At 37.3% G+C, this 27,510-nt stretch overlaps 1 protein-coding gene across 1 annotated transcript in view; it reads left to right on the forward strand.

Annotated features, from left to right (window-relative positions):
- The window catches only part of ARHGEF38 (Rho guanine nucleotide exchange factor 38), a 125,655-nt gene that overhangs the window by 60,542 nt on the left and 37,603 nt on the right, over window positions 1-27,510 (forward strand). Inside the window, exons 4-5 of the mRNA XM_036911769.2 lie at window positions 13,466-13,613; window positions 20,309-20,326. Coding sequence (XP_036767664.2) covers window positions 13,466-13,613; window positions 20,309-20,326 — 166 coding nt within the window. The remainder of the gene's footprint in view (window positions 1-13,465; window positions 13,614-20,308; window positions 20,327-27,510) is intronic.

The following is a 27,510-nucleotide window of genomic DNA, read 5'->3' on the forward strand; positions in this document are numbered from 1 at the left end:
GATTGAAACACATGTAGCTGCAGCAGATGTGTTTAAATATCACTCCATGCAGCGGGACTTCATTTACATCAAATGACAGTTATCCTAAATCATTTTTTCTTATTAATAATTCTGAGTTTCCTTGGACCTAAGAAAAATGTAAAGCAATAGCTATTGATGAGTTGGCACCACTGGCAGAAGAGTTTGCAAACAGTTTTATAATAGAGCAGATGAATTAAATAGGAAATCCACTAATTCCAATAATGCCTCAAAAATGTTTAATCCAATTCACAGAATCAAAGAAAAGCTTTTGGAAGTTTACCATGTCAAAGGTGAATTTTCTGACCTTACTGTTAATGGTACTACAACGTTAAAAATTAAGCTTATGAATGCAAATGATAAAATGAATACAAATTTTGGTGGAGCACAGCATCATGGTAAAATAATGTTTTTACTAGAATAAGAAATCTGTGGAGCAGAAATGTGCTTGGGATTGTGATGCCTATGTAATAAATCTGTGATATTCTATTAATTCAAATGGTAACTATTGTCAAAATTTATACACAGTTTTACATATACAAAGAATGAAATACATACAATATTTGGAGGATGAAGTTTGATATTAATTTAAAAAATAATCCTAATTCATGGCACTTTCTTTGCTGCTGGCCACAAATCAGCTTTTAGAAATTGCCTTTTGTCATTCACAATCAATTAGAAGTCTTCAATTATGGTATTCAACAAACACAGGGAAAAAGTAACTTTAGCTTTTCTAATCTTTACAATCACAATTATTGAAAACAAAGTTGAAAATGGGAAGACACTAAAATTTATCCTTACATAAACAAGGAATTAGCCTTAAAAAAATTAAACAATGAGAATTTATATTGTGTAAATGATTTAATTTTGAAATTCTGTAGTCATATTTTGAAAACCTTGACTTATGGAAAGAAGTTTTTGATGGAGCTCCTATTTAATGGGATAATGCCATATCCTGAACCAGATTTTGCAATATCTATATTTGAAAAAAGATTCCAAAATTATAAATAGGAACTTATTTGGTGAGCTTTATTTTGCAAAACTAAAGAAAGAAGAGAAACCAAATATAGGCAAAAAAAAGACAGTACTTGTGAAAATATTTCAGCTCAAATATTTACACATTTCAGTTAGAGATATAGTCAGAATTTTAATATTTTCCATTTAGCGGAATATTTTTATGAACTTATTACGTGCCGCTGCTTATTAAGAGCATATTTTCCCAATTAAAAATATTATGGTTTACATTAAAAAATTTTTTTATTAAGGTATTATTGATATACACTCTTATGAAGGTTTCACATGAAAAAACAATGCAGTTACTACATTTACCCATATTATCAAGTCCCCACCCATACCCCAGTGCAGTCACTGTCCATCAATGTAGTAAGATGCCACAGATTCACTATTTGCCTTCTCTGTGCTACACTGTTTTCCCCATGATCCCCCACACCATGCGTACTAAACATAATACCCCTCAATCCTCTTCTCCCTCCCTCCCAATGTGCCCTCCCACACCCCTCCCCTTTGGTAACCACTAGTCCCTTCGTGGAATCTGTGAGTCTGCTGCTATTTTTTCCTTCAGTTTTGCTTCATTGTTATACTCCACAAATGAAGGAAATCATTTGGCACTTGTCTTTCTCTGCCTGGCTTATTTCACTGAGCATAATATCCTCCAGCTCCATCCATGTTGTTGCAAATGGTAAGATTTGTTTCTTTCTTGGGGCTGAATAATATTCCGTTGTGTATATGTACCACCTCTTCTATATCCATTCATCTACTGATGGACACTTAGGTTGCTTCCATATCTTGGCTACTGAAAATAGTGCTGCAATAAACATAGGGGTGCATATGTCTGTTTGAGTCTGAGCAGTTGTATTCTTTGGGTAAATTCCAAGGAGTGGGATTTCCTGGTCAAATGGTATTTCTATTTTTAGTTTTTTGAGGAACCTCCATATTGCTTTCCCAATGGTTGAACTAGCTTACATTCCCACCAGCAGTGTAGGACGGTTCCCCTTTCTCCACATCCTCACCAGTATTTGTTGTTCTTAGTCTTTTCTATGCTGGCCATCCTTACTGGTGTGAGGTGATATCTCATTGTGGTTTTAATTTGCATTTCCCTGATGATTAGTGATGTGCAGCATCTTTTCATGTGTCTGTTGGCCATTTGAATTTCTTCTTTGTAGAATTGTCTCTTCATATCCTCTGCCCATTTTTTAATTGGGTTATTTGTTTTTTGGGTATTGAGGCATGTGAGTTCTTTATATATTTTGGATGTTAACCCCTTGTTGGATATGTCATTTACAAATATATTCTCCCATACTGTAGGATGCCTTTTTGTTCTGTTGATGGTGTCCTTTGCTGTACAAAAACTTTTTAGTTTGATGTAGTCCCATGTGTTCATTTTTGCTTTTGTTTCCCTTGCTCAAGGAGATGCGTTCAGGAAGAAGATGCTGTTGCTTATATTCAGGAGATTTTTGCCTATGTTGTCTTCTAAGAGTTCCATGGTTTTATGATTTACATTCAGGTCTTTGATCCATTGTGAGTTTACTTTTGTGTATGGGGTTAAACAATAATCCAGTTTCATTCTCTTGCAGGTAGCTGTCCAGTTTTGCCAACACCAGTTGTTGAAGAGGCTGTCATTTCCCCATTATATGTCCATAGCTCCTTTATTGTATATAAAGTGACCATATATGGTTGGGTTTAAATCAAGGCTCTCTATTCTTGTTCCACTGGTCTATGTGTCTGTTCTTGTGCCAGCACCAAATTGTCTTGATTACTGTGGCTTTGTAGTGGAGCTTGAAGTTGGGGAGCATAATCCCCCCAGCTTTATTCTTCCTTCTCAGGATTTCTTTGGCTATTCAGTGTCTTTTGTGGTTCCATGAGTTTTAGGATGATTTTCTCTAGTTCATTGAAGAATGCTGTAGGTATTTTGATAGGAATTGCATTGAATCTGTAGATTGCTTTAGGCAGGTTGGCCAATTTGACAATATTAATTCTTTCTATCCATGAGCATGGGATGTGTTTCCATTTATTGGTATCTTCTTTAATTTCTCTCATGAGTGTCTTGTAGTTTTCAGAGTATAGGTCTTTCACTTCCTTGGTTAGGTTTATTCCTAAGTATTTTATTCTTTTTGATGCAACTGTGAATGGAACTGTTTTCCTAATTTTTCTTTCTGCTAGCTTATCATTAGTGTATAGGAATGCAAAAGATTTCTGTGTATTAATTTTGTATCCCACAACTTTGCTGAATTCAGATATTAGATCTAGTAGTTTTAGAGTGGATTCTTTAGGATTTTTTATGTACTATACTTTAAATTTTTGAGCAGTAAAAATAAATAATGATAGCATTGAATTTTAACCCATAGAATAAAATAAATATCAGGTCCATAGTGATATAAATGAGAAGAAAGGAAAGGTCTTTCTTATTGTAGATTTTAATGACTTAATATAGAAGGAAAGGGGAAAACAGGAAATCACTATTAGGCAAGCATAACAATCATAATTGTTGCAGAAAGCCTTGTGGCTTGCTTTGACCAATAAATTGTGGCAAAATAATGTTCTACAACAGCCTTAAGACATCCACTCTCTGCTCAGGGAGAGAAAAGCTCAAACTACCCAGTCATTCCAATCAACACAATCAATATCTTGGCATTGTAAGGCCCTCCTCAGCCATCTGGCCTCCAGCTACAGCCTGCAAACATATGAATAAGCCCCATCAACACCACAAGGAGACAAGCCATTCCAGCTGAGCCTTGCTCAAATTGGTCAATCCAGAGAACTGTGAGCAAACAGTACTGTTTTGAACCTTTAAACTTTGGGCTGATTTTTTTTTCTGCATCAATAGCTAACTGATACAGATTCACAGAGAAAAGATTAATGAACTCAACTCAAATAATGGGGAAAAGTTTTATTTGGAAGGTGATTTTTGAGCATGGACTTGAAGGATTTATAAAAGGTGGAGACTGGAGCAAGTGACTTTCTAAATGGCAAATGTCATAGAAGCAGGAGAATATGGAAAATTCCTATAAAGAACAGCAATCCAGTGTGGCTGGAGCATAGTGCCAAGGAGGCTTCCATGAGCCATGCATGGTAGTGACATCAACACAGAGTTCATTTAGTGAATTTCCATCACTAATTCTTTCATCAAGGCTCTTACATTTCATAAGATAAACTGATTTTTGGTGAGACACTTCCAAAATTATGTTACCACAAAATGAAAAGCACAGGTGTCCCATTTCTCTGTCCTTAGATGGCACTAATGAGAGTTTATGATTCACAGCCCTAGTGCCAAAGGAGAAAATTTCCTGATCTAGATAAACCAGGAGGATTTTACTAAACAATAACCTTGGGATTTGGATAAGGTTCAAATTTAAATACAGAGGCATATGTTTGCAAATTTGAGAGTTCTGGGGAATTGTTTGGGCTATCAATGCCAAGACAGAAACTAGATTTTAAAATCTTGACTTAAGCAGGCTGTCTAAATAGAAAGTTAGTTTAAAATTTTTAGAGATGGGAGTGTGAGTTGCAGCTTGTTTCCATGTAGATTGATAATCACTCTGTAACAGTGTAAGAAAATAGTGACCAAAAACAAAACAAGGAACAAAATATTGAGTTTAAGAACACAAGGGCTTTGGTATTAGACTGACTTAGGTTTACATCTGGCTCACCTGATTACCAGATGTGTGATCTTAGGCAATTTATGAAGTCTTGTTGAACTTCAGTTTCTTATGTGGAAGCTTGGGACAATAATGCCTGCCCCACTTAGTGTTTGTACAGATTAAATAAAATCATGTCTAAATCATGATAGCCTAGTACCAAGCCTTAATAAACATCCAATACATGATGTGACTAGCTCATTATTAAGAGTTAGTATCTGAGAATATTAAATTTACCCATCTATTTACAAAGCTTGACTTCTTCTGTATGCAACAATCTAATAAAATGTGAATTTTTTCCAGAGGTTCTGATCATGCTTCTCAGGCAAATCAGATCTGCTGGATGTGAGTGGTTTCTCAATGCCCCCAATGTCTACACATCTTGATGAATCTTTTATCAAATAAGGCAACAATGTTTTCCTCAACAAAGAGTGAGTTAACATATCAAGTGTCATTTCCACATTTGGCAGTGAATAGGAATCTCAGTAGCTACTTTCCAAAGATGGTCCTCAATAGACCATGCCCCCTGGTATTCACACTGTTACCAGTCTAATCCCATATTGACTCTGGACTGGCCCCAAGACTCATTAATATAATGCAGTGGAAGTGACACTATTCCAGCACCTGGGCTTAAGCTTTTAGAAAGCCTGGCAGATTCTACTTTTGTGATTTGGGGAACCTGCCATGTAAAAAGTCCAGCAACCGAACTGGTAATATCACATGGAGAGGTCACATGGAGAGAGATTAGACCTGAGAATATGTAGAAGGAGCAAGTGGCCCAGCATCCCAGCAGAGGCCGGCCTTCAAGCTGTCCTTGCTAAGGCATCAGACTTGTGAATGAGCCATCTTGGACACCCAACCAGGTGAACCCTCAGGTAACTAAAGCCCCAGCAGACATCAAGTGAAACAGAAGAACCACACGGCTGATTCCAGCCAACACAGAGAAATGTGAGAGAAAATCAAAATGGTGGTTGTTTCGAAACACTGAGTTTTGGGGTAGTTTGTTACATAGCAACAGATAACCAAAACAGGGCTGTGTCCTCATATCCATTTGCAACAGCACTGAAATGTTTCAAAGTATTAAAAAAAAGACTGAGTTCTGAATATGTTTACATCTACTCTATGTGCTTACCTCACGCACACTATGCTGAGAACCAGAGCTGGAAGAAGTTAGTGGTAATGGAATCACAATTTCTCACACACATTTCCTTAGTATGAGTTTATCCTTAGAGAGAAAGGTAATTTAGAGCTTTCTGTTCTTTGAAGGTGTAGTGGGTGATTGCAGGACTTTGTTCTCCTAAAGCAGTCTCTTATACGTCCCTGAAGCAGGAATCTGTGCCTCTTGCAGTGATTTTGTGAGAAGAGCAATAGTCACTGATAATTCATGTCGTGATGCTGTGTGGGAGATGCCACAAAGTGGCTCACCTAAATAAGGTTTCTAGTATTATCACTGTTATATTTCATGGGTTTCTGCAGGTTTTTTTGTTTGTTGTTGTTGTTTTTCACTCAAGATACAGCTAGAGCCTGGCCTACCTAGTTCTGGCCAGCTGGGACCAGCTGGGATGCCTCAGACATGCACACTGGAACATGCGAGGTCAGTAGGGGGGACCCAGATGCAGCAGCTGAAAGGGCAGGGCATTTTATTCCAAATGTTGGCAGTAACAGGGAAGCTGTCAGCTTCAGACAATATGACAAAAAGAAAGGGGATTTTCGGGATCAAGTACAGACAAATCCACACAGGGAAGGAAAAATAAGTAGGAGGTGTCACCAGAATACAGTGCAGCAGTCGGACCTTCAGTCTCCTGAGCGAGGTCAAGATGGGTCCCGGGGCCCCTAGGACTTACTTCTTGTAGTAAGAATAAAACCAGGTGGCTCAGGGACAAGCTGCCCAGCTCTGGTGTCCGAGGAGAAGGCTAAGCACTGGGACGTTGTGCTCTGGAGCTGGCGTGTGGTGGCAGTGGCTGGGCTGTGCAGTCAGATTTGAATTTGAGCTATGTAAAGTTAAATGCTGTACAGAACACATATGGAAATAAAGTCCTAAATCCTATGAAGGTAAGAGTTCTGTGAGCCCCTGAACATCTTCCCAACAGCCAGAAAGTGGAATTCTGGCAGAGGTGCAGACCCTGGAGGTATGCAGTAGCCAGGAAAGGACATGGCATTTGGAGGGAGAGATCTGGCTCTGCCGTGGTTAGCTCTGTGGAGGGGGCGAGTCACTTGGATCAGTGGGGGTGGCACTTGCCTATTTACAGTAGAAACCTCACCAAAGGACTTAACCAAAAAAGGGACATTTTTTCTCAATAGGAAATCCATAATACATACCCCCAGACTGCGCAGCTGCCTGCTGGCTCCTTGCAGCTTTTCCCTTCATAGTACTTGACAATGGGCCTTTGGCTTCATGGCCTCAAGGTGACTGCTCCACTGCCAAGCATTGCTTTCTGCAGGCAGTGACCTCCTCCCAAGGCTTTTCCATTGGGGGTAATAGAAGATCTTCCCAGTGATCTCTCTCTATATCACAGTTTAATTCCATGCACATACACATAAACATTCATACTCAAACATACATTTGCAGCACACTCAAACATATATGCACACATACTTGACCACCGCTTCCTACAAGAGACTGGGGAAAGGTATTTTTAAATGGGTGCATTCCTGGTCCAAATTCTGTGAGTTTGGAAGAAGGAAGAATGGATAAGCAACTAGCATCAGATGCCACATTCTTTTGTTCATATTTCAAATGGAGAAATCACTTCCTCCAGGCAGAAGGATGTAAGGTGCAGGGAACACTGCCTGTAAAATGTAAGCTCCGCAAAAGGAGGAATTCTTCTCTGTTTTCTTACTACTGTATCACCAGCACCTACAACAGCATCCTCAGTACTTACTGAATAAGTGACATGAATGACAGAGGTAATGAGAAGTGACAAATGTGCTGGCTGGCACATGGGGAACCTCAGTAGTTGCTGCCGTTGTTAGCAAGTCTGCCTGTGGTTTTCCCTGTGTGATTTCCATGCTGGTAAGCAGTCTAGAGCAACTAGCAGTAACAGAGGCTAGTATTTTCAAGAGAGGTATTTACTACTGAGAGATAAATGGAGAGTCATGGACTGGTCTACAAACAGGGTCCATAGTGTTAGCAACCTGGAGGAGGGAAAAGTTACTATGCCTCTTCCTAATCCACAGCCAGCAGAAACCTTTGACTCCTACCTGTCAGAAAGCCAATGTGTTCCTAATGTGCTGGTTATAAAAATCCCCACCAGATAAGTACTCAGGAAGTCTAATAGGTTCAGGAAGAGACTATGAGTTTTCATCAAAACAAACAAGATGCCTGAATCCCAGTGAGAGCTCCCTTTCCTTGATTTGCTGTCAGCCACTTTCTCACTGTATCCTCACCTGGTTATTGAGGCAGTTCTGTTGTCTCCCCCTCTTCTCACAAGGGCACAAATCCTATCATGGGATCTTCACCCTCAAGATCTACTCTAAAGCCAGTTATCTTCAAAAAGCCCCACCTCCAAACACCATCACATTGTGGGTAATGGTCTCAACATATGGATTTAGGGGGAAACATTCATCCATAAATAATGGCTCATGTAATATTTTCATAGAATTTTGGGGTAAAATTTTATGGGTAGTAAAAATGATACCTTCAACTAGCTGTTATTTCTCCTCAAATATTTTCCTATGGAAGAAGAAAAAAATGAGTGTTAATTAGAATTAAGTTCAGCTGGTAGAAAAAGAAAAAACATTACTAGCTTAAATAAGAGATGTTCATCTCTCTATTGCCTACGAGTCTAAAAGCACGTATTCTAGATGTACACGGCAGCTCTGCTCCACAAAGTCCTCTGAGATGCAAGCTCTTCCCGCTCACAGCTCCACTCACCTTTATCTTAATGGACAAGGTAGCATCCGAGTTCCAGGAAAGTTAGAAGAACAGAGAAAAGTTTGGAGAAGAAGGGGCAAGTGATGAACCCACTGCTTCTTAAAGGAAGTTTCTGAATATTATCACAGGACACTTTTACTTTTATCCCATGGTAGATTTTAATTGTGAGGTAACAACTATTGCAAGGGAGGCTGGGAAATGTGGTTTCCATTTGGGGCAGGTAAAAATTCTATTGCTTTGAAAAAAGGGGAGCACTGATACTGGGGACAATGATAGACTCTGCTGCACACAATCTTACCCAGTCTTCCTGCAGAGTATTTCTCACTACTCTGTCCTTGGTTTTGCTGACACTAATCCCAGTTTTCCTCTCCTCTGTCTTCTTAAGCCTTTCTGCACTCTTTCTTCTCAGCTCCATTCAGTGTTAGTATTCCCTGCATTTGGTCCTCAAGCCCTCTTCTTTTCTCACTCTGTGGACTTGCTTCATGATCATATCAAATTCACGGCTTGTACTACCCAAGTTTTACATACCTACATCTTTTTCTCAGATCTTTTTTTCCTGAATTCCAAACTCATATATCCAACTCCATAAAGGACTCCTCCACTTGAATATACTGTGGGTGATTCAAACTCAGTACACCTATGATTAAACTCATCATCTTTCCATGTAAACCCTCTCCTTATCCTGTCATCATTGTCTATCTACATGCTTTCCAAAGCCAGAATCCTGGGGTACGTCTGGTATTATCTTCTTCATCTCTCACACAAGTTCTATGTCCATTTTCTTTCCCTCTTTTCCATCCTCCCAGCGTTTGCTTTAGTGGTAATGGCTATAACATCTACTGAACATTCGCACATGCCAGTTACTGATACAAACACATATTTTAATTCACTTAATCTTCAAACAACCCTACCCATGATTATTCCATCTTAAGATAAGGAAATTAAGAAACTGAGCAGTCCAGTAACTTTTCCAAATGTCGTATGAGTAAATGGTAAAACCAGGATTGGAAACCAGGCAGCTGATTATTCAGAGCACTCTTACTTAAATGGTTTGTCTTCCTGTTGCAGCCCTCATTATTTATTTCTTGCATTACAAAAACCTTTCCATTGGTTTCTCGTTCAGTCTCACTACTCCTCCCTCAAATTCTATCTTTCATGTTACTCACTACCAGAGTCATCTTCCTAAAACACACTCCAATCTGTTAGGTTGGCTGCCTAAAATCTATCAGTGCTTCTCCAACCCTTCAGGCTGAAGTTCCAACTCCTTAACGATAACACAAGGTCCCTGTGATCCTGGCTCTTGCCGGCCAGTACAGCCTCTTCTTAAACCCTCCCACAGACATTGTACCTTCCAGCCATACGAGACCACTTATAGTCTCTGCACTTCTGTACTCACTCATAGCACCTGTTTCAAGGGCAGGCTGTTTGGAATAGCTCAAAGGTCTGCAAGAGCAGAAGACGTGACCATCTGTTTTATAGCTCTGTCATCATGCTTTTTACCTAGTGTGGTAAGTGGGAATCTGCTCTTCCCACTCTGTTACTGGCCTTCAGGAGTTCTCTGAAGGAAGTTTTAGTTTCTGTATCTGCAGGACCTAAGGAACTGCTTGGTGCCTAACAGTCACTCATTAAACTTTTATCAAATAAGGATGAAGTAAAGAATATAACTACTTCATTCCCTTTTATGGCATTGTCCTAAACAAGGCCTAGTAGCACCAGGTGATTTCTTGAATATTATTGGTTTTACCCTAGTTTACTCACCTGCAGGGGAAATTCATCTTGGAGTGGAATCAGATTAATACAGAGGCCACACCTCTCTTTGGCATGGCACATCTTGGGGATAGACATGAGGGTTTGGAAGTACAGAAGAGGAAAGAGGAACATGAATATACTTACATTAGTGAAGGGAGCAATTTGCAACATAGGAGTAATGATACCAGCTATGAAGTGTGTGCAATATTTTTGGAAGTTGTTTTAAGAGGAAATAACTAAGGAAAAATGGTTTTTTTTCTCCTCTGCATGGCAATTGCTTTCAGGGGAAGCCAAGGCAGAAATACTTGAGCTGTAGAATTTTTACAAGGAAGCACACAATGGTTATGTTTATTTTACAGGATTCCAGTTCTTTTGTGACAGGCAGCCAGAAGAGAAATCACCTTCGCTGGTCCTGGCCCAGCCCCTTCTCCACTCTTAATCATTCCTTCAAACCCACAGACATTAGACAGCCGTTGTCCTTCACCACTGAAGAAATGCTGCTGAGAGTATGTTACCGTGGAAACAGAATCACGTTTGCTGCAAGACATATCACTTCAACCACACTATTATGAAGCAGAATACATTGGTAGGGCTGGAAGCACAGTCAAATATTCTGCCTGCCAGTATTGTACTTGGCCTTTGGGTGAATACATAACTTTCAATTAGAATGCTTAAATACCTCTTAAGTGTAATAATTTCTATTAGATCCCCAACTGAATTTTACTCGGAAAAGAGTAAAAAATTCAATTGCTGTTAAGGAGAGAGGTATAAATTCTTTCAAACTAGACCACCTCTGTTAAAGGAAACACTAGGGAATGAATGGTTTCATTGTGTGCAAAATAAATGTCTTTGTCCTTTGGTTTCTGACTTTCTGACTTGATCATATTGTGGATTTATGAGGTTGTCCTTACCTCTTTCTTTGTCTCTACTCTAAACTGCTTTGTAGTGAACATACAGATTGACAGTTTCATCTTGTGTTGGGCTATGTGTGTTCAGATTCTCCCTTCTTGGTTTGCTCATGAGCTTTGTCTGGGCCTGCAGCTTACTCCCACTTCTGGGCCTTAATTCCCTCGAGCAGCCAGTCCTCATTCCCTTCGCTACCTGCCTGTGTCACCAGGAGGCTCTCCTCATTTCATGTCCAATCCTAAATCCAGTCACTAGCCTATTTGATTTTTCTCTTCTTGTAACTAGTCTATTTCTTATTGCTTGTGTTGCTATCTTAAAGAGCAAATCTGTAAGACCTACACTGGGAAAAGGATCAAGTCAGTAAAATCCCAGAAACAAAACAAGACTCCCTCATCTCTTCAGTATTTTTTCCAACTGTATCATTTTGTACATGTCCATGCAAGTGCTTATATGTGGAGGGCCAATGATGCTCACGGTCACTGGGTTTCATTAAAGTCCAAGAAAAAAGCACAAAACCAAATAAACAAAACACACACACACACACACACACACACACAGAGCCTAACTATAATCTCAGGGAAATCCCATATAATCAAAGAGGAAGAGAAGTCTTTTCCTGACTTGATAAAATTAGAAAAGAATATAATACTTTGAAAGTCCTAGTGTTTTAATTCTGAAGATTGTAGTGCAGCATTAAGAGACCAGTGACACTTTCTGAGGAACTAGTCAGTGAGAGACATTTTTTACATCTATATTCCATTTAATTCTCACATCCATCTTGAAAGTCACTATATTTCTATTTTGCAAATGAGAGAATCGAGGCTCAAAGAATTTTTTAAAAGTCACTCCCAAAGTCACCACACAAACGCTAAATTACTTTGATCTCTGATTCTGAGTTCAATGTTCTTCCAACTACATCATTTTGTACAGTATCTAGGGCATCTCTGGGTGCAGGGCTAACAACAAAGGAAAAAATAAAGAGAATATGGTCTTTAATCCTTATTTTGCTGCCTCCTGACAGGACTTTGGGAAGATTATTTGTTTTAATCTCAGATTAGTCCGCCCTTATTTAATGTGGATAAATAACCTCTTCACTTCTCACATGTATAGAGAGTTAAGTAGTTAACGTGTGCAAAGCAGGTTGAAAATACAAAGGGCACTTGTACTTCTGTAGGAAGAATGCCTTACCCTTATCACCACAATAGGTCCAGAGTAGTAGGTCCATATCACTCACAATCAGGTCTGTCCCAAGCCACTATCAATCCCAAATTTGCAATGTCTTTGAAAGCAGACCCTATCACATATTTCTTTTGTGTCCCCCAAATTATCTTAACACAGTATTGGGTTTGGTAGTGGATGTTTAACATACAGTTTTAAGTGATGGAGTGGGTGACTAAATCAAATTATTGTCCATTATCTTCTCTAGCCATTAGACCTAATTTTTCATAATATCAAAAAGGATTCCTTAAATGCCTGGACACATTAGCCTATGAACCCTGGTTCATAGTATTATCCAATTGATTTTTAAGAATAATGGCCATTTCTTTCTATTTTCACATCTAAGGAAATATTTTATTTCCCTAAACCCCATTGCCTGCCTTTCAGAGAACCACAGAAAGCGTTAGAGGAATTAAAAAGTGAAAACAAATTTACCTAGAACTTACAGTTTCACTCTCCTCTCCTGTAACAATAACTGCTCCATTCTGAGCACTTTGAGTGTACATGCTGTACTCTGAACTTCACACATACTTTCTCTTCAATTTTTATAATGATCCTGCAAAGTTGGATCTATTACTGTTCCCATTTTGTAGGTGAGGAAACAGATTCAGAGAGCAAAAATAACTTGTCCAAGTCATAACCTGTCCAAGTCAAGTCTGTAGCCCAGTTTGATCCAAACCCATACAGATGGATTCTGAAGTGCTTCTGGACTGGGGTCCTGCACACCAGCCAAGTGCATAAAGTCCCCTTGGAGAACACCAGCTTTCTTTTGCTGCCCATCTCCAATAAGCTCTTTACCCTTTATTTTATAAAAGAAAGAAAGAAAGAAAGAAAAAGGGAGGGAGGCAGAAAGGACAGAGGAAAGGAAAAGAAAGGAAGGAGTAGGGAAAAAAGGCCACAGAATGTCCTGCACCCCTCCTTAATAACCTGGGGATAAGGGGGCCCCATCCCGCTTCTTCACACTAGCCAACACTGCTGATTAAATATGTGAAGTGCCAGTTTGGTCTGACTTGGTGTCATTTTGTCTTCAATTTGCATTTATCAGGCGAAGTATTCTTACAAATTAAAGGGCCGCTGGAGGATATTTATAAGATCTATTGCTACCACCATGATGAAGCTCACAGTGTACTGGAGTCCTATGAAAAGGATGGAGAGCTGAAGCAACATCTGAGCCACTGTATCCAATCCTTAAAGTAAGGTCTTTTAAATGATGATTTCCATGTACTCTCCATTGCCTAGCAGGGAACATTTTAACTGGATGGAGATGAAAGTTCTCATATAAATCTTATGTTTGATGAGGCTTGCTGGGAACTCTGCTTTGTGTTCTCTTTATGAAAAGCTGACATGCCAGAAATTCTGATCGACTTTTTTTTCCTCTGTAAGGATGACTAAAAATAACATGGGAGAAGATTTGGAGCTCTGCAGAGATAGAAAATGCAATATCAAAAAATGACATGTGGAAGAAAAGGAGCTCCTTAAAGTGGTCATTACTTGCCTGCTCCTACATTAGGCCAAGGAAGGTGTGAGACAGAATGGCACCATAAGCATGGAGGCATGTGGAATATTTAAGTTAGTAGAATATCCCATGTCAGTGTGAGTGGCCCTTACCTTCCTTCAAACTCACCTCGGGGAAAGAGGGGAGACTGGTGAAGACAAGTCAGACCCTGTGAGGTTCAGGAAAATTAGTAAAGCCTTCCTTCCTTATTCCTAAATTGCTGTTGGAAGGTCTACATTATATGCTTTTTATCTGAAAAAAATATCTATTTGCTGTGAAAATCTCAAAAATATAAAAAAAGCACAATAAGATTAAACCGTTGCTATTTCATTTATTAACTCCTTGCTAAACCATGATTAATAACCACAGTTTGCATTTTTTTCTGATCTTATTTATATGCAGAAATATGGACATGGATTTGGGTTGGTACTTTAAATGGAGTATGTAGTTTTCTACCACATGAGGCCAAAATGTCTGCACTACTCCACATCTTACCTAGTGGTCCTTTCATTTCTAAGTATCATCCATTGTCCAATGGCCTTGATTAGGCCAACAATTAACCAAACAGAGAGAGCTGTGTTATCTAAACTGATTCACACCCACCAGTCTGATCCTCTAGCACACTTCCCACCCCCACCCCCACCCTGCCTCTTACATTTTTTATTGCAGGAGGACAAAAATGGAGGGTTGTACTGTGGTATGAAAGGTTGGTAGCTAAATTAAGGTGAAATCAGGAAACCCAATGAGACTACAGTAGCCCCACTCCCCTACATCCACAGGGAATTGGTTCCCAGACTCCCACTGGGCACCTGAAGCCACTGATAGTACCAAAACCTACAAATACAAGTTTTTCCTATACACACATACCTATGATAAAGTTTGATTTATAAATTAGGCACAGTAAGAGATTAAAAAGAATAATAAATAGATTTATTATAATAATTTAATAATACTAAATTTAAAAACAAATAATAAATATATTATCAATATATCATAATAAAAGTTAGGTGAACAAAGGGGCTCTCTCTCAAAATATCGTATTGAGCTGTACTTACCCCTCCTGTGATGAGGAGAGAGAGTAAAATGCCTACATAACATGATGATGTGAGGTGAATGACATAGGTGTTGTGATGTAGAGTTAGGCTGCTATTGACCTTTGTCAGAAGGAGGAACATCCGCTTCTGGACTGTGGGTAACCATAACTGCTGAAAATGAAACCTGGAACAAGGGGGGCTACTGGACCTGGGAGAAAGCCTCTGCCGGCTACAACTGGGACTGAAAGGGTTTAAACTGTGCCTAAGTAATTGTTTAAATTAACTTTATAGTCCTCTTCTGGCCATAAGGTTATTACAGTTCTTCAGCTGATTTTTCATGCAGAGGAAAAGAACATATTCAAGCCATGCGATCACAAACGTTTATTTAGTGCTTGTGCTATACCAAGTGTAGTTCTAGGTGCTGAAAATATAAGAATCAAACTTAAACCCTGCCTGTAAGGAGCTCAATGTAATCGGGTGACTCTTCCAGATAACACGCCGTGAGTAGCTCCGGCTCATAATTTCTCCACTCTTTGCAGTTTTGTTCAGAGAGACCTTAAAGTTTGAGTTGTATCCAACTTAATAAATTCATATACTGAAAGCAACATCTTCTAAATATACAGATATTTTTCCATAGGGAGAAATACTGGTGATGTCCTAGATGTGAATGAAACTTACCCTACCTTAAACTAGAGGCAAGATCTGATCTAATAAATGTCTATCTTGAGCCATTTTTCCCCCCTTCTTCAGTTTCTGGAAATAAAAGAGAAATCTCATGGTAAGTGAACAAATAGCACCTTGCATAATCATTACAACTTCAACCCTAAGAGTGAATTTACTTTGGCATGTTCCTAACAGCTCATCAGAAGTGGAGCTGTCTGTTGAGAAGAGGATGCACATTAGTTTATTATTCATTAAGGCTTTTGACTCCTAAGAGAAAGAAGTTGACCCTGTCAGAATATCCTACTAGGCCGTATAGTTTAGCATCATACTTCCTAAAAGGCAGCTTGAGTCACAGGTAATTTGGAAACTTCATGAAGTCCCAATTACTGAAAATTACTTTCAGACCCAAGGGCTTATTTGATCTTTTCCTGAAAGCCTCAAGTTATTGCCCTGGTAATGTCTCAAATCTTGAGTATTCAGCACCATTCTGATTTTAGGGAATAAATTCAGGCACTGGAAGGTACTAAGGTTTAGAAGGCACAAAATCCAAAGGAAGTAATATCAGCAGAACTATTTCTTAAGGGAAAGAAAATCAAAATAAACTAGCTTAGGTTAGAGATATTTTCCCAAGTTGCCTTTCCATGAAAATAAAGTTAATGATGAATTGTATTGGTCTGCTGAAAGCTGGGAGTAGTAGAATTATTGACATTACTATAATACTGACCTCAATTGAACTAAGCTTTAAATTCTGAGAAACAGGTTTTCAAAGAGGTTTATAGGCCAAAGAGAGTCTGGAACACCCCGAGGGCTTGGTTTCTCTTGCCAAGTAATCAGTCAAAGCTAGTACCCTGGCTCTGCCTTTTCCTTGTGGCTAAATAACAGAGCCCAAGTGCACAGTTGCCAATTTCTAAAGAATATTAGGTGTGGCCTCCATTTTCTGCCATGCCAGGGGATATTGGAACTGGGTTTGAAGCAATATCCACAAGAGAGGTGGCTTCATGCCTCAGAAGTTAAAGCAGATTTTAAAGCAATTTAGGTTGCATTTTAACCAAAATTAAAATATGTTTATCAAGGACCTAATATTTATTAACATTAGTGTTGATGATATTTAAAATATTTAAATATGTATATATATATTTATATAAAAGCATAGGTCTTGCCTCTTAGTAGCACACCTTCTACTTGAGTAGATAAGCAAAACCCTCTGGAGTGTCTGATAACAATGCAGGAATTAATTTCGATAACATACCAGAAGCTGTCACGGTGAGGTTCAAGATTAAGTAAAGAGATTTTCTGGTTCTGTAACAGATGTGAGCTCATAACCTTTGGCTATTCTTTAAAGTCCATTATCTTTCAAAAGAGAAACTAACATATGTATCCAGAAAATAACTTTGAATCTCCTTGAAACATAGAGCAGCGTCTTGGGGTGTGAGTTCCCCTGTGTCAGATCCATCAGGAATGTGTATTAAAAGTATAGATTCCTATGCTGGATCATTGGTTTTCTGTAACAAAAGATCTATGAAAGTTTATTCACCCATTTTACAATGATCATATATGCCTAAATGTTCTACACAAAGAATCAAGGGGCTTTTCCAAAAAAATTGAGGATGGCTGGATGTCCAGCCCAGGACCCTGCCCTTAAACAAGCCCCCTCAGGAGACCGAGGACACACAAGCAAGTTAAGAACTGCTTTAGAAGGAGAAACCACGCCCACAGTACTTCCTGCTTTCCCTGAAACACATGGGCCTTTTCTGTGACTATGGACACAATCTAAGCAGTAATTGCAAGGTTTGAAGACCTTTAGAAAGAAAAGACTGGAACTATCTAGAAGCACAATAAACATCTGTATCTACGGCCGAAAAATTGGAAATCTACAAGTGTGCATTTATTCAACAAGGAGTACTTACAGTCACGTTAGTGACTCCTCAGAACGCATGAAATACTGCATTAATTAATAGAGTCTCTAAATTTATGGAAGTTATTTGCTGAAGAGCTAGTTACTTAGTCTCTTTAGGGTTATTTAAGTTTTCTGATCTGTGCAAGGAAAGTGAAAAATAAAATAGTTATAAATACATGTGTAGCTATAATTAGAATAGCCTGTTACTTTCTTTTCAACTGTTTTCCTAGTTAGAAATGCTACCAAAACCTTGCTGCCTTTCAAAGATCCTAGGGATCTGTTTATTTTGGAATAAAAAAAGAATGAAGGGGATTTGCCAAGTTTTTTTGGTAGCTAGAAGACACAGTTCTAGCTTCATGTCTCATTGTTAAAAATTTATCTGCATTTTTCTTCTTCCTAACCAAGGCCACCATCCTCAGGAGGTAAACTAACTTCTAATCATCTAAGTGCTTTGACTGCTCATATTACTGCTGTAGCTTCTCCATCAGGGAGGAAGCTAGAAGCTCATGCAACACAGAATCCAAAGGAATAGATTTCAATTTGTTCACCACATTTTATGTTTCCTAATATTATGCTAAACGAGTGTTATGTTCCTTGTTATGTGGCATTATGTTTGAACAAAGACTATAATCCATAAGGAATAGCTTCATGAAAACTTTTGTTGGTTGAGAGTCAAATTATGAGTCCATGAGGGTGGAAGTGTGGTGGTAGATAAATTAAGTTACTTTATCCCATAAGAGGGTACTTGGACATCATTCAACTTCCTCCTTCCTGAATTGTCCTTGGCTAAGCTTAACTTCTGGAAAGTTTTATCTTAAAAGAGAGATTTTTTTTTTTTTTTTAATGATGAGCAAATAAAAAGGAAATGTGATAATCAGTGCCACTGTTCCACTACTCCAACTGGTCTGCCCTGCTGGGAAAGTTCCTTTACATAGAATGTGATACTTATATTAAGCACAGTGTTTAATTTATGTTAATAATATTAAAGTTTTTATTTGATTGAAATAAATGAAATAGAGAAAAAAATTGTCCAAGTTTAGGAGCTAAAACAACAATCTTTTCTTTCAGCTTCAAAGTATGTGTTTTGGTTCTAAAATGTTCGCTTGTTCACATGTTTCCATACAAAATCACATTTTTATTTTTATTCAACTTCTCCTCCAAATTTTCTGATTGCCAATCCATAATGCATACCAGGCAAGTGAAATTCCCCATTAGAAGAAAATGGAAATTTTGGAAAAAATGTGACCTTAAAGGAAATACTGGGTAAGGGCTGTGGTGGTGCCATTTCTTTCACTGAAGTAGAAGAGTTCTTCAAACAGCAGTTAATAATTGCCTAAATCTGTAGCAGCTGCTGATTTTTTAAAAAGTATAATTCTCTGCTTGTTTCCCAACTAGGAGGTCTTAGATTCAGCAGAACCTACTTATTTCAAGATGTCCAGGAATCCATTGTTTTCCATGTATATAGAGTACTGGGATCAATTTTTTAAACCTTGTTAAGTCCATTAAAATTTATGAAATTTAGCATAGGCATTTATCATTGAATCTTTTTTCAGTCATTAAACATGAAAGACCATCAAATTCTATGGGATGGGGTGGGGGAGGGTCACAAAAAATTTTATATTGAAAACATTCATTATATTCTAAGAGAATGGAAACCAGAGGTCAAGTCATCAGGTTATTAACACAGGTTATTACTTTATTTCTCTATAGCCACATGAGGCTAAACTTTAGAGAAAGATTTCTATCACCTTTATTCTTTTTTTATTGTTAACTGAATAATTCCCACTTTTTTATTGTTAATTAATTCATTTGGCAAATATGTTTTACCCTCCTACCATAAGCCAGCCCCTTTTTCAGTACTGGGGCTATCGCAGGGAACAAAGCAACATAAATCCTTGCCCCCATAGGCATGGGGGAGCGAACAAGAGGAAGCTAAATAAGTACATAGCATATTGGAAAGTGACAAAGAGTTATGGAGGGAAATAAAGCAGGAAATGAGAACAAAGAATGCAGTGGGAGGCAGGCGCAATTTTTAAAAGGTTGATCAGGGAAGGCTTCACTGGAAGGACATCTGAGCCAAACCTGAGGAAGATGAGGAGTGAGCCATGTAATACCTGGAGGAAAAGCAGCAGGCCCTAAGATCTCAGGGCAGGAGCCTGCTTGCGGGCTTCAAAAAGAGCAAGGAGGCCTGTGCGATGGCTGCAGTGAGGGAGGGGAACGATCAGGAAGGAGGTGGGCAGGAGCAGCCGGCGAGGCAGATCACGTTGCCTCGGGAGGACCCACTGGACTTAAGCAAAGTGGGAGCCACACAAGTTAGTTGTGCTCAGTGAAAGTTTCTGTGGGGATTAGCTCGTTGAATGGTGAGTTGTTTATAATCTGCATAATACTATATACAGGGATCAGTAGAGCACGTGATAGTAGTTTTCTATAAATCACACTTTTCTTTGTAATCTTGTCATTTCCATTTCTTCTATTCCTGTGTTTAATAGAGTCCTTTTTCCATAATGTAAGCAAAAATTTACATTTAAATCCATTTTCAAATAATCAAAATTTATTAGCTATAATCTGAATTAATAGTTTTTTAACCTTATACAAAGTGTAAAACAAAAGTGTGCACATACTAAAATAAAATTTTTAGGACATGATTATAAAATAATGACACCAATTCTATAAAACACTCATGAGAATGACTTACTACTTTATTTTTTTAACAACATTTTAAAACTTTTATAATGCTTGTATACTATCTCAAATACATGGATTCATATGAATTTACTTTTTTTTCTCCCTCTCTTACAGGAAAATATATATGCAAGAGTAAGTACTTTCATTTTAATAAGAGAAATCAAATGTGAAATGGGAGAAAGCTGTTGAATATTTCTATGAAAGTCAGAATTTTTAGTTTTGACAATGATATTTGTTGCTTTTAATAAATAAGTCAAGATTTCAGACATTCACCCTAGACATTACTGGTGCATTTATTTCCAGTTATCTGAATGATCTTACATATTAAATTATTATCACATGTGCTTTACTAAGCTTTTAGAAGAATCTTGGGTACAATTTGCTTAACAAGTTTGATGATGCCAGAACTCTCTGGGAACTGCTTGTCACATATGTTTAGGAATCTCATACATTTAGTCTTTAAAAAATCTCAGACTAATGACATAATATTTTTGAATGATCTATAGATTAATGTACAAAAGATTCCTTATGCATTATAGTAAAATACTAGGTTTCTTCTAATTTAGACTTGTATGATTTACAAGAAAAAACTCAAATATCCATATATAGTGTGGAAATGAAATGTTAAGAAATGGTTGTCTGCTAGGACATATATTGAGATTATTTTATTAAAACAACACACACATATACATCCTTTGGAAGACAGACATTTTTTGATAGAGAAAAGCATGTCTAGCCTAATACTGAAAGGAAGATACTGACTTAAATACAAACTCAAATTTACTAAAACAGCTTGTTTGGCTTAGCATGGTCAGCCAACAATTGAAGGACTTATTTCCTATGTGTGTGTGTGTGTATGTCTCTGTGTGTGTGTGTCTCTGTGTGTGTGTGTCTCTGTGTGTGTGTATATGCACGGCACAAGCTTTAAACTCCTAAAACTGTATCAAGAAATAGAAAATTAGCAAAATGAAAATTATAGTAATGTAACTTGTAAATCCCTGTCATTCGTGCTTTGGTGCAGAGCAACCATGAGGAAAGACAGAATTCCAGAAGTGAAGCAGAGGAATCAGGCATCATACAGGAGCCCTGTAAACCAGGGCTTTATGCCTCCACCAAGTTGACAAGTTAGTTTCTGACGTACTAAACAAGCACCAAGTTCTCTCACTTTGTAAGCCTTTTCTTTCAAAATGAAAAAAAAAGTCCTATGGTAGAAACAGATATGAGTAGTTTTCTTCAATGAGTTCCAAGTTTGGAGATCATTTGAATTCGAAGAGGCACATAACAGAAGAGGACTTCTGGTCCTGTCTCTTGCCAGGCTCTTCCTGGTTTCTCTTCAAGGACAGTTGATGGGGTTGGGAGCTGCAGGGACTGCTGTTTCATTCGAAAGCCTGTGCCCCTGGATGTGTGACTAGGACCGTAGATTCAGATCTCCCTGGGTGATTAAAGAAGACCTTCCTATACTACAAATTGTGCTTAGGTTTCCTTTCCTGACACTAGGTGTTTATAACCAAAAGGCCAAAAGAGAGACTCAAAGAAGAGCAAGAGATTCTTCTAATACAGTTAGCATGCACAGGCTTCTACATACAGAACACTTACACAAACAGTACATTGTGTTGAAATGCTTGCTTAAAATATCTCACTAGCTTTGGCGGCAATCCTGTTATGTAGGAGCTGGACTGTGTATGCCGCTTCTGACCTAGTCTGAACACCAAGAATGGAAATGGGTAAGAGCCATCACAGCACGAAGCTGGACGAACATCAGAGCCACACTGGCCATGAGTTAGTCTGCTCTGCTGCTCTCACTTGGGTCATGAGGCACACACGCTGCGACATAAAAGGGTAAAATCCAATGTCAAGAGCTGTGTAATTGTTGGGCTTCTTAGTAGCTAAGACCAGGAGTGTTATAGCCAAGGGTACATTAATCAAATGTGGGTTTTTATATGGTTTAAACAAAATCCCTTACTATGCAAACTGAAAATGGTGGGGTTTTTTTTTGTACAAACTACATTTTAAAAAATACAAAGAAAGACAAAGATATTTATAACTCCTAAAAGGTTTACTTTGACTTACAATGTTTTGCAAACATCCAAGACAGTATTAAAGTGCCAAGAATCAGAGAATCCCCCACCAAAGAGTCCCCCAAAGAAGCATCTGGTGTAAGTCCCATGTTCCAAAACAAGAAAAACATACCTGTTCTAAATTTAACTGTCTCCAGAAATGTAGTTTCTCTTATGTTTTTACTATTTCTATTAATAGTAATAGAAACAATATTCTATTTCCATAAACCTCAAAATGTTATTTTCTCTTTTATTATACTTTGTTTTTACAATTATTCAAGAAACACTGCAAAATATAGAATCAAAATGAGGACAGCAAAAATGATCAATAATCACATTCAAGAGTTAGCTATTGTAACATTGCTTGAGTCCCTCATTTCGCTGCAATTTTTTTCTCTCCACACACATATATTGACTAAAATAGGACCGCTATATATTTCTTCGATGTCAGCTCGCTACCTTATTCACCAATACATCATGGATATCTTTCTATGTCAGTAAATATAAATCCTCATTGTTGTATGACTGCTAATATCCTATCTGATATGTGTATACTTTACCAAAGCCTTACACATATTTGAATTATTTGTCTTATAAAGGTTGATGTATGTGTTCATTCGTATACATGATCTTTATACAATAATTCAATTATTTTCTTAGGATTAATTTCTAAAAGTGGAATTACTTAATCAAAGGGATTTTGATACTTATTGCCAGAAAATTTAAGAAAAGCTGACCCTAATTTATACTCCCAGTACCCATACATTAATTGACCATTTTTCTACTACATGCCAGAAATAGGTACAATTAATGCTTGTATCTTTATAACTTATGGCAATGTAATAGGTGAAAGGTAATATTGTATATTTTAGTTTTCATTAATAATGATCTTAAGCACTTTTCATGTATGTTTTACCATTTGTATTTTACCTCTAATGAGTTATTTTCTTTGGATCATTCATTCTTATTGAGAAGTTTATCTTTTTCTATTAGTTTGACAATGGTTCTTTAACTAGCAAGTATATTAATTCATTTTTCTGTGTTCTGTGCAGGAAATAATTTTTTCAGCTTTATCACTTGACTTAACATAGTTTATGGATGCTTGTTTTTGTTTTTACTTGTACATTTTTACAGAGCTAAATTTCTAAATAGACTATCACTTTTTTCTACTATAGCTTTTGGATTTTGGGTCTTGCTTAGAAACTCCAAGATAGTGTAATTTTACATTTTCTTCAACTTCTTGTATAGTTTCATTTTTATCAGTTTCATCTGTTTGGAAATTATTTTGGTAGAAAGAATCCACCTTATTATTTTTTTCTATACATCTAATTATCACAACACCTGCTGTTGAGTAATTCATTTTTTTCCATTAAGTAGGAATATATTTTCTATGCACTTAATTTCCATACATACTTGTATTTTTTAATTTTCTGTTTTGTGCTATGCATGTATACATACCAAACTGCTTTGTTTTTGCAGCTTTATATTCTTATAGTAGATATAAATAATCTCAAATCAGTATTCTTGCTTTTCAGAATTTTCTGGTATATCCTTGCATGTTTTCTTCTTTAAAAACTTTTTGTTAAAATTTTATGTCCCCGTGGTTTAAACAGCTAAATAGTTCTACAGGATTTAAGAAAAATAGTAGTTCCCACTTCTCCTGTCTGTTCCTATGTGCTCCTCACCACAATCAATCATTTTCACATCGTTTAGTTAAGTATTTTGGCATTTATCTTCATGACTCTAAAAACACGTTTGGTTTTCCCTTTTTAGGTATTATGTATTGACAAGAATTCAGTCTCTTCCCTAACCCATCTCCACTAGACATAAACACACACACCCCCTTCCCATCTCTCTATTCTCCCTATGTAGTTATGTTGTAATTTGGTCTAGATAATAATCAGTGCTTGAATTACTATATTTGGGTAAATTTCTTTTCAGAGCTAAACCTTGGAATAAACTGATTATTTGTGATTATTTGTTTTTCTAGGAGTTAACTATTGCCTTTTATTCTTTTTTTTATTTTCTTTGTTTTCTTTGTACTAACCACTAATGCCTAACTCATGGCCAGTCGTCTCCAAGACAACCAGATACATTATATGTGCTATCAATTTCATCTCCCTGAAAAAGCTTCTCCCAGAGTCTTCTGACCTGTTGAGTTGGGACCAATGCCACTGGGCATCACTGTCTTTAGGAACATCTCATCACCCCGGAGATACTATTTCAGTAGAGAACATCCTTCAGTTGTTTCCTCTGTGCATCTCAGATTGCATAGAAAGTAAACTTTTAAGAAATTTTATATCCAAAATACCTTTGTTTTATCTTCATACTTGATTTACAGTTTGATTGTGTATAGATTCTAAATCAAAAATCATTCATCTTCAGAATTTAAAGGTAATGCTTCATCATTTTCTGGCTTTTAGAATTGTTACAAGAAATCTGAAGCTTTTTCTGATTCCTAAGCATTTGTTTGTACCTGTTTGTTTATATTTTTCTCTGAAGGATTGTAGGATCTTTCTTTGTCCCCCAAAACCTGAAGTTTCGTGAATTCCAAGGTGTGAATCCATTTCATCCATTGCACTGGGTACTCAGTGCATTCTTTTAACCTGCTAACTCATGTCCTTTTCTTGACATATTTCACTGACGATTTCCTCCCCATATGTGCTCTGAGCTCTCTTTCTGGGATCCATTTTTCCAATATTGAACCTCCAAATCAGTCCTCAAATTTTCTTGTGTTTTTCTTCTGTTTTCTATCCCTTTGTATTTTTGCTTTTCTCTCTGAAATTTCCTGGACACTTTCTCCAATACCTGTGAATTTTTATTTCTACTATCATCCTTTCAGTTTCCCAAGACTTCTCAGTCCTCCAAATGATCTCTCTTATATATATAGCACACTAAGAAATAGGCTGTTCCTTAAACAGATTTGCAACTAGTATTTCTTATTCTAATCCCCACCTCCTCTCTCTCCACTTCCATAGGTTCTCAGAGACTCTAATTAATAAACCGTCAGAGGAATGATTAAAATTATTGCTTCTCCATGTTACTGGTTCTCTCTGGTCTGCTGTACTATTCATTCATCTCCTATATAGCTCCTAAAATTTGTTAATAGTGCTGTACTCATTTTCACAGCTATGTTCTTTTTATGGAAAATGCTTTATTATTTGCCAAGGAATATACAACTTCTCCTAAAGTTGACTTAACAGGTTTTAAAAGAAAATTAAATTGAAAAAAATTCAATAATAGTATACCTGTTTTGTGGCTACTGCAAATAATTAAATTTAGGATGCTTGTGGTCATAAAACAGAGGAAATTCAAAGCAATAAAATCATACCCGATTGTTTTTCCTTCCTCCCATTTTCTTCCTCTAATTAAGAAATATAGATGTACCTCAGTGTTGAATACCTGACTTTTTCTGTTTTCCACTATAATTTTTAAATTGTGTGAATATCATTTTCTGTTTCCTTATATTTGATCTGAAGCTCTTTCTCCAGCAAAACTGGATGCTGCTAAAACAAAGCCAGCTGTGTTTGCTTGACTTTGTAAAGTCCCAATAATAGTTTGTAATAAGATTAGTGTAGCTACTTACTGTACTAAATACTTGCCAAAGTATTCATGAAAAGACAGAGGAAGATGAAACAGAATTAACAAATTAATAGCTACCTTAGTTTTCAGTCAGGTATGTGTAAGGCATTGTTATGCATTTGGGTACTTTCTGTGGGGGAGGCACGTGAGGATTGCCTGCTTGGCTGAGCGGGGTTACAGCACACACAGGACTCGTCCACCTCCACAGTTATCAGAATTTAATCACACTGGGAGGGATTAGATGGGGTGAGCTTCGTGGCACTGAATGCCTGGTATGTCATTCTCTTGTAACACATCCTCTATCTCTCTTGCCATATTGCTTGTCTGTGTGATGCAGATACCAGAACATCATTGCTCATCGCTTGGGCAACTGTCTAAGGTGGATGTCTGAAAACAAAAGTGGGAGATTTCTCATTATTGAAAAACCTTTTTCAAAAACATTTGCATTCATGATGCTTTTAAGAGAAACATTTTTAATTGTTATTATTGTCATTTGAAACATAAAAGGGGAAGAATAGATCTTTGATGTTAAAGAGTGATGATTCCAGAGAGGAAGTGCTATGGTGAAAATAAAATAAGGAGATGTGACAGAGTGACTGGTGTGTGTGTTTGTGTGTGTGTGTGTGTATACATGTGTGCATGTATATGTGACAATAAGTGTTTCTTAATTCTCATTTATCAAATGAAGAGCTCAGTTAGATGGCCCATAAAGGTGCCTTCAGATCATTTCTAATGTTGCAACTTTTCTAATTTCGTTCAACATTTTTTAGATCCATTTCACTGTTCCCATTATGTGGTCTGTTGTCTATCCATGTTAGTGCTTAAAAAATAATCAATGAAGAATGAAATTATCTGCCTGCCAGAATTTGAGAAGAGTGCCTATAGTCTCTATTAAATAAAAACCTAAAGGAAAACAAATTAGTTCATCTGTCCACCAGAAGAGACTCAAAGCATGATTACCACCCATTTTCCATTTATGGTATATTTTTATTTGCCTCTTCACATGAAAAGACTTTCAGAAACTACTGCCTTGTGGCTGAAAAAATGAATGCATTGGGTTGGACAATGGCATGACCAAGCTTGTAGCTTTTTCACCTGAATGCTTACTTTTGTGTAGCTGTCTGAAGATACGTTGGCTGAGAATTCACCATGGAAAGCCATTGTGTGATAGCAATGATGAGTGAAAGTAATGGCATCTATTTTGAGAGATGTTACTTTATTATAAATCTCTTTGAGGGGCTATGGACCCCTGAAATAATATAAATGCAGCTTCTCAATTTGGTAGAAAAGAAAATGTTTTCTTTTTAATAGACAAGTCATCTGTTTAGATTATTTTAAATGAGTTTATTTTCTTCACTAATAATCACAAAAATAGCAAGAAAATGCATTTTTCTTGGTTGTCATGGAAAAATACATTGCAAAGTTGTCTCTCACTATTATAAAGCCTGTTATTAAAAAACTGTAAGTGGAACATACATGAAAATCATGCTTTGAGTCCCTCTTGGTGGACAAATGACAAATATATTCCTTTGCTTTCTCTTAGGTTATGTTTAGTAGTAGGATTGCTTCCTTCTGTCATTCATTGCTCTTGCTTTCATTAAAAATTGTATGTGGCCAAATAGAGGGAAGAAAGGGGGGAAATTTTAAAAAATCACAAAAAATGAAAAGGAATTAATA

Source organism: Manis pentadactyla, chromosome 5, assembly GCF_030020395.1.
Source record: "Manis pentadactyla isolate mManPen7 chromosome 5, mManPen7.hap1, whole genome shotgun sequence".
NCBI classification, from domain to species: domain Eukaryota; kingdom Metazoa; phylum Chordata; class Mammalia; order Pholidota; family Manidae; genus Manis; species Manis pentadactyla.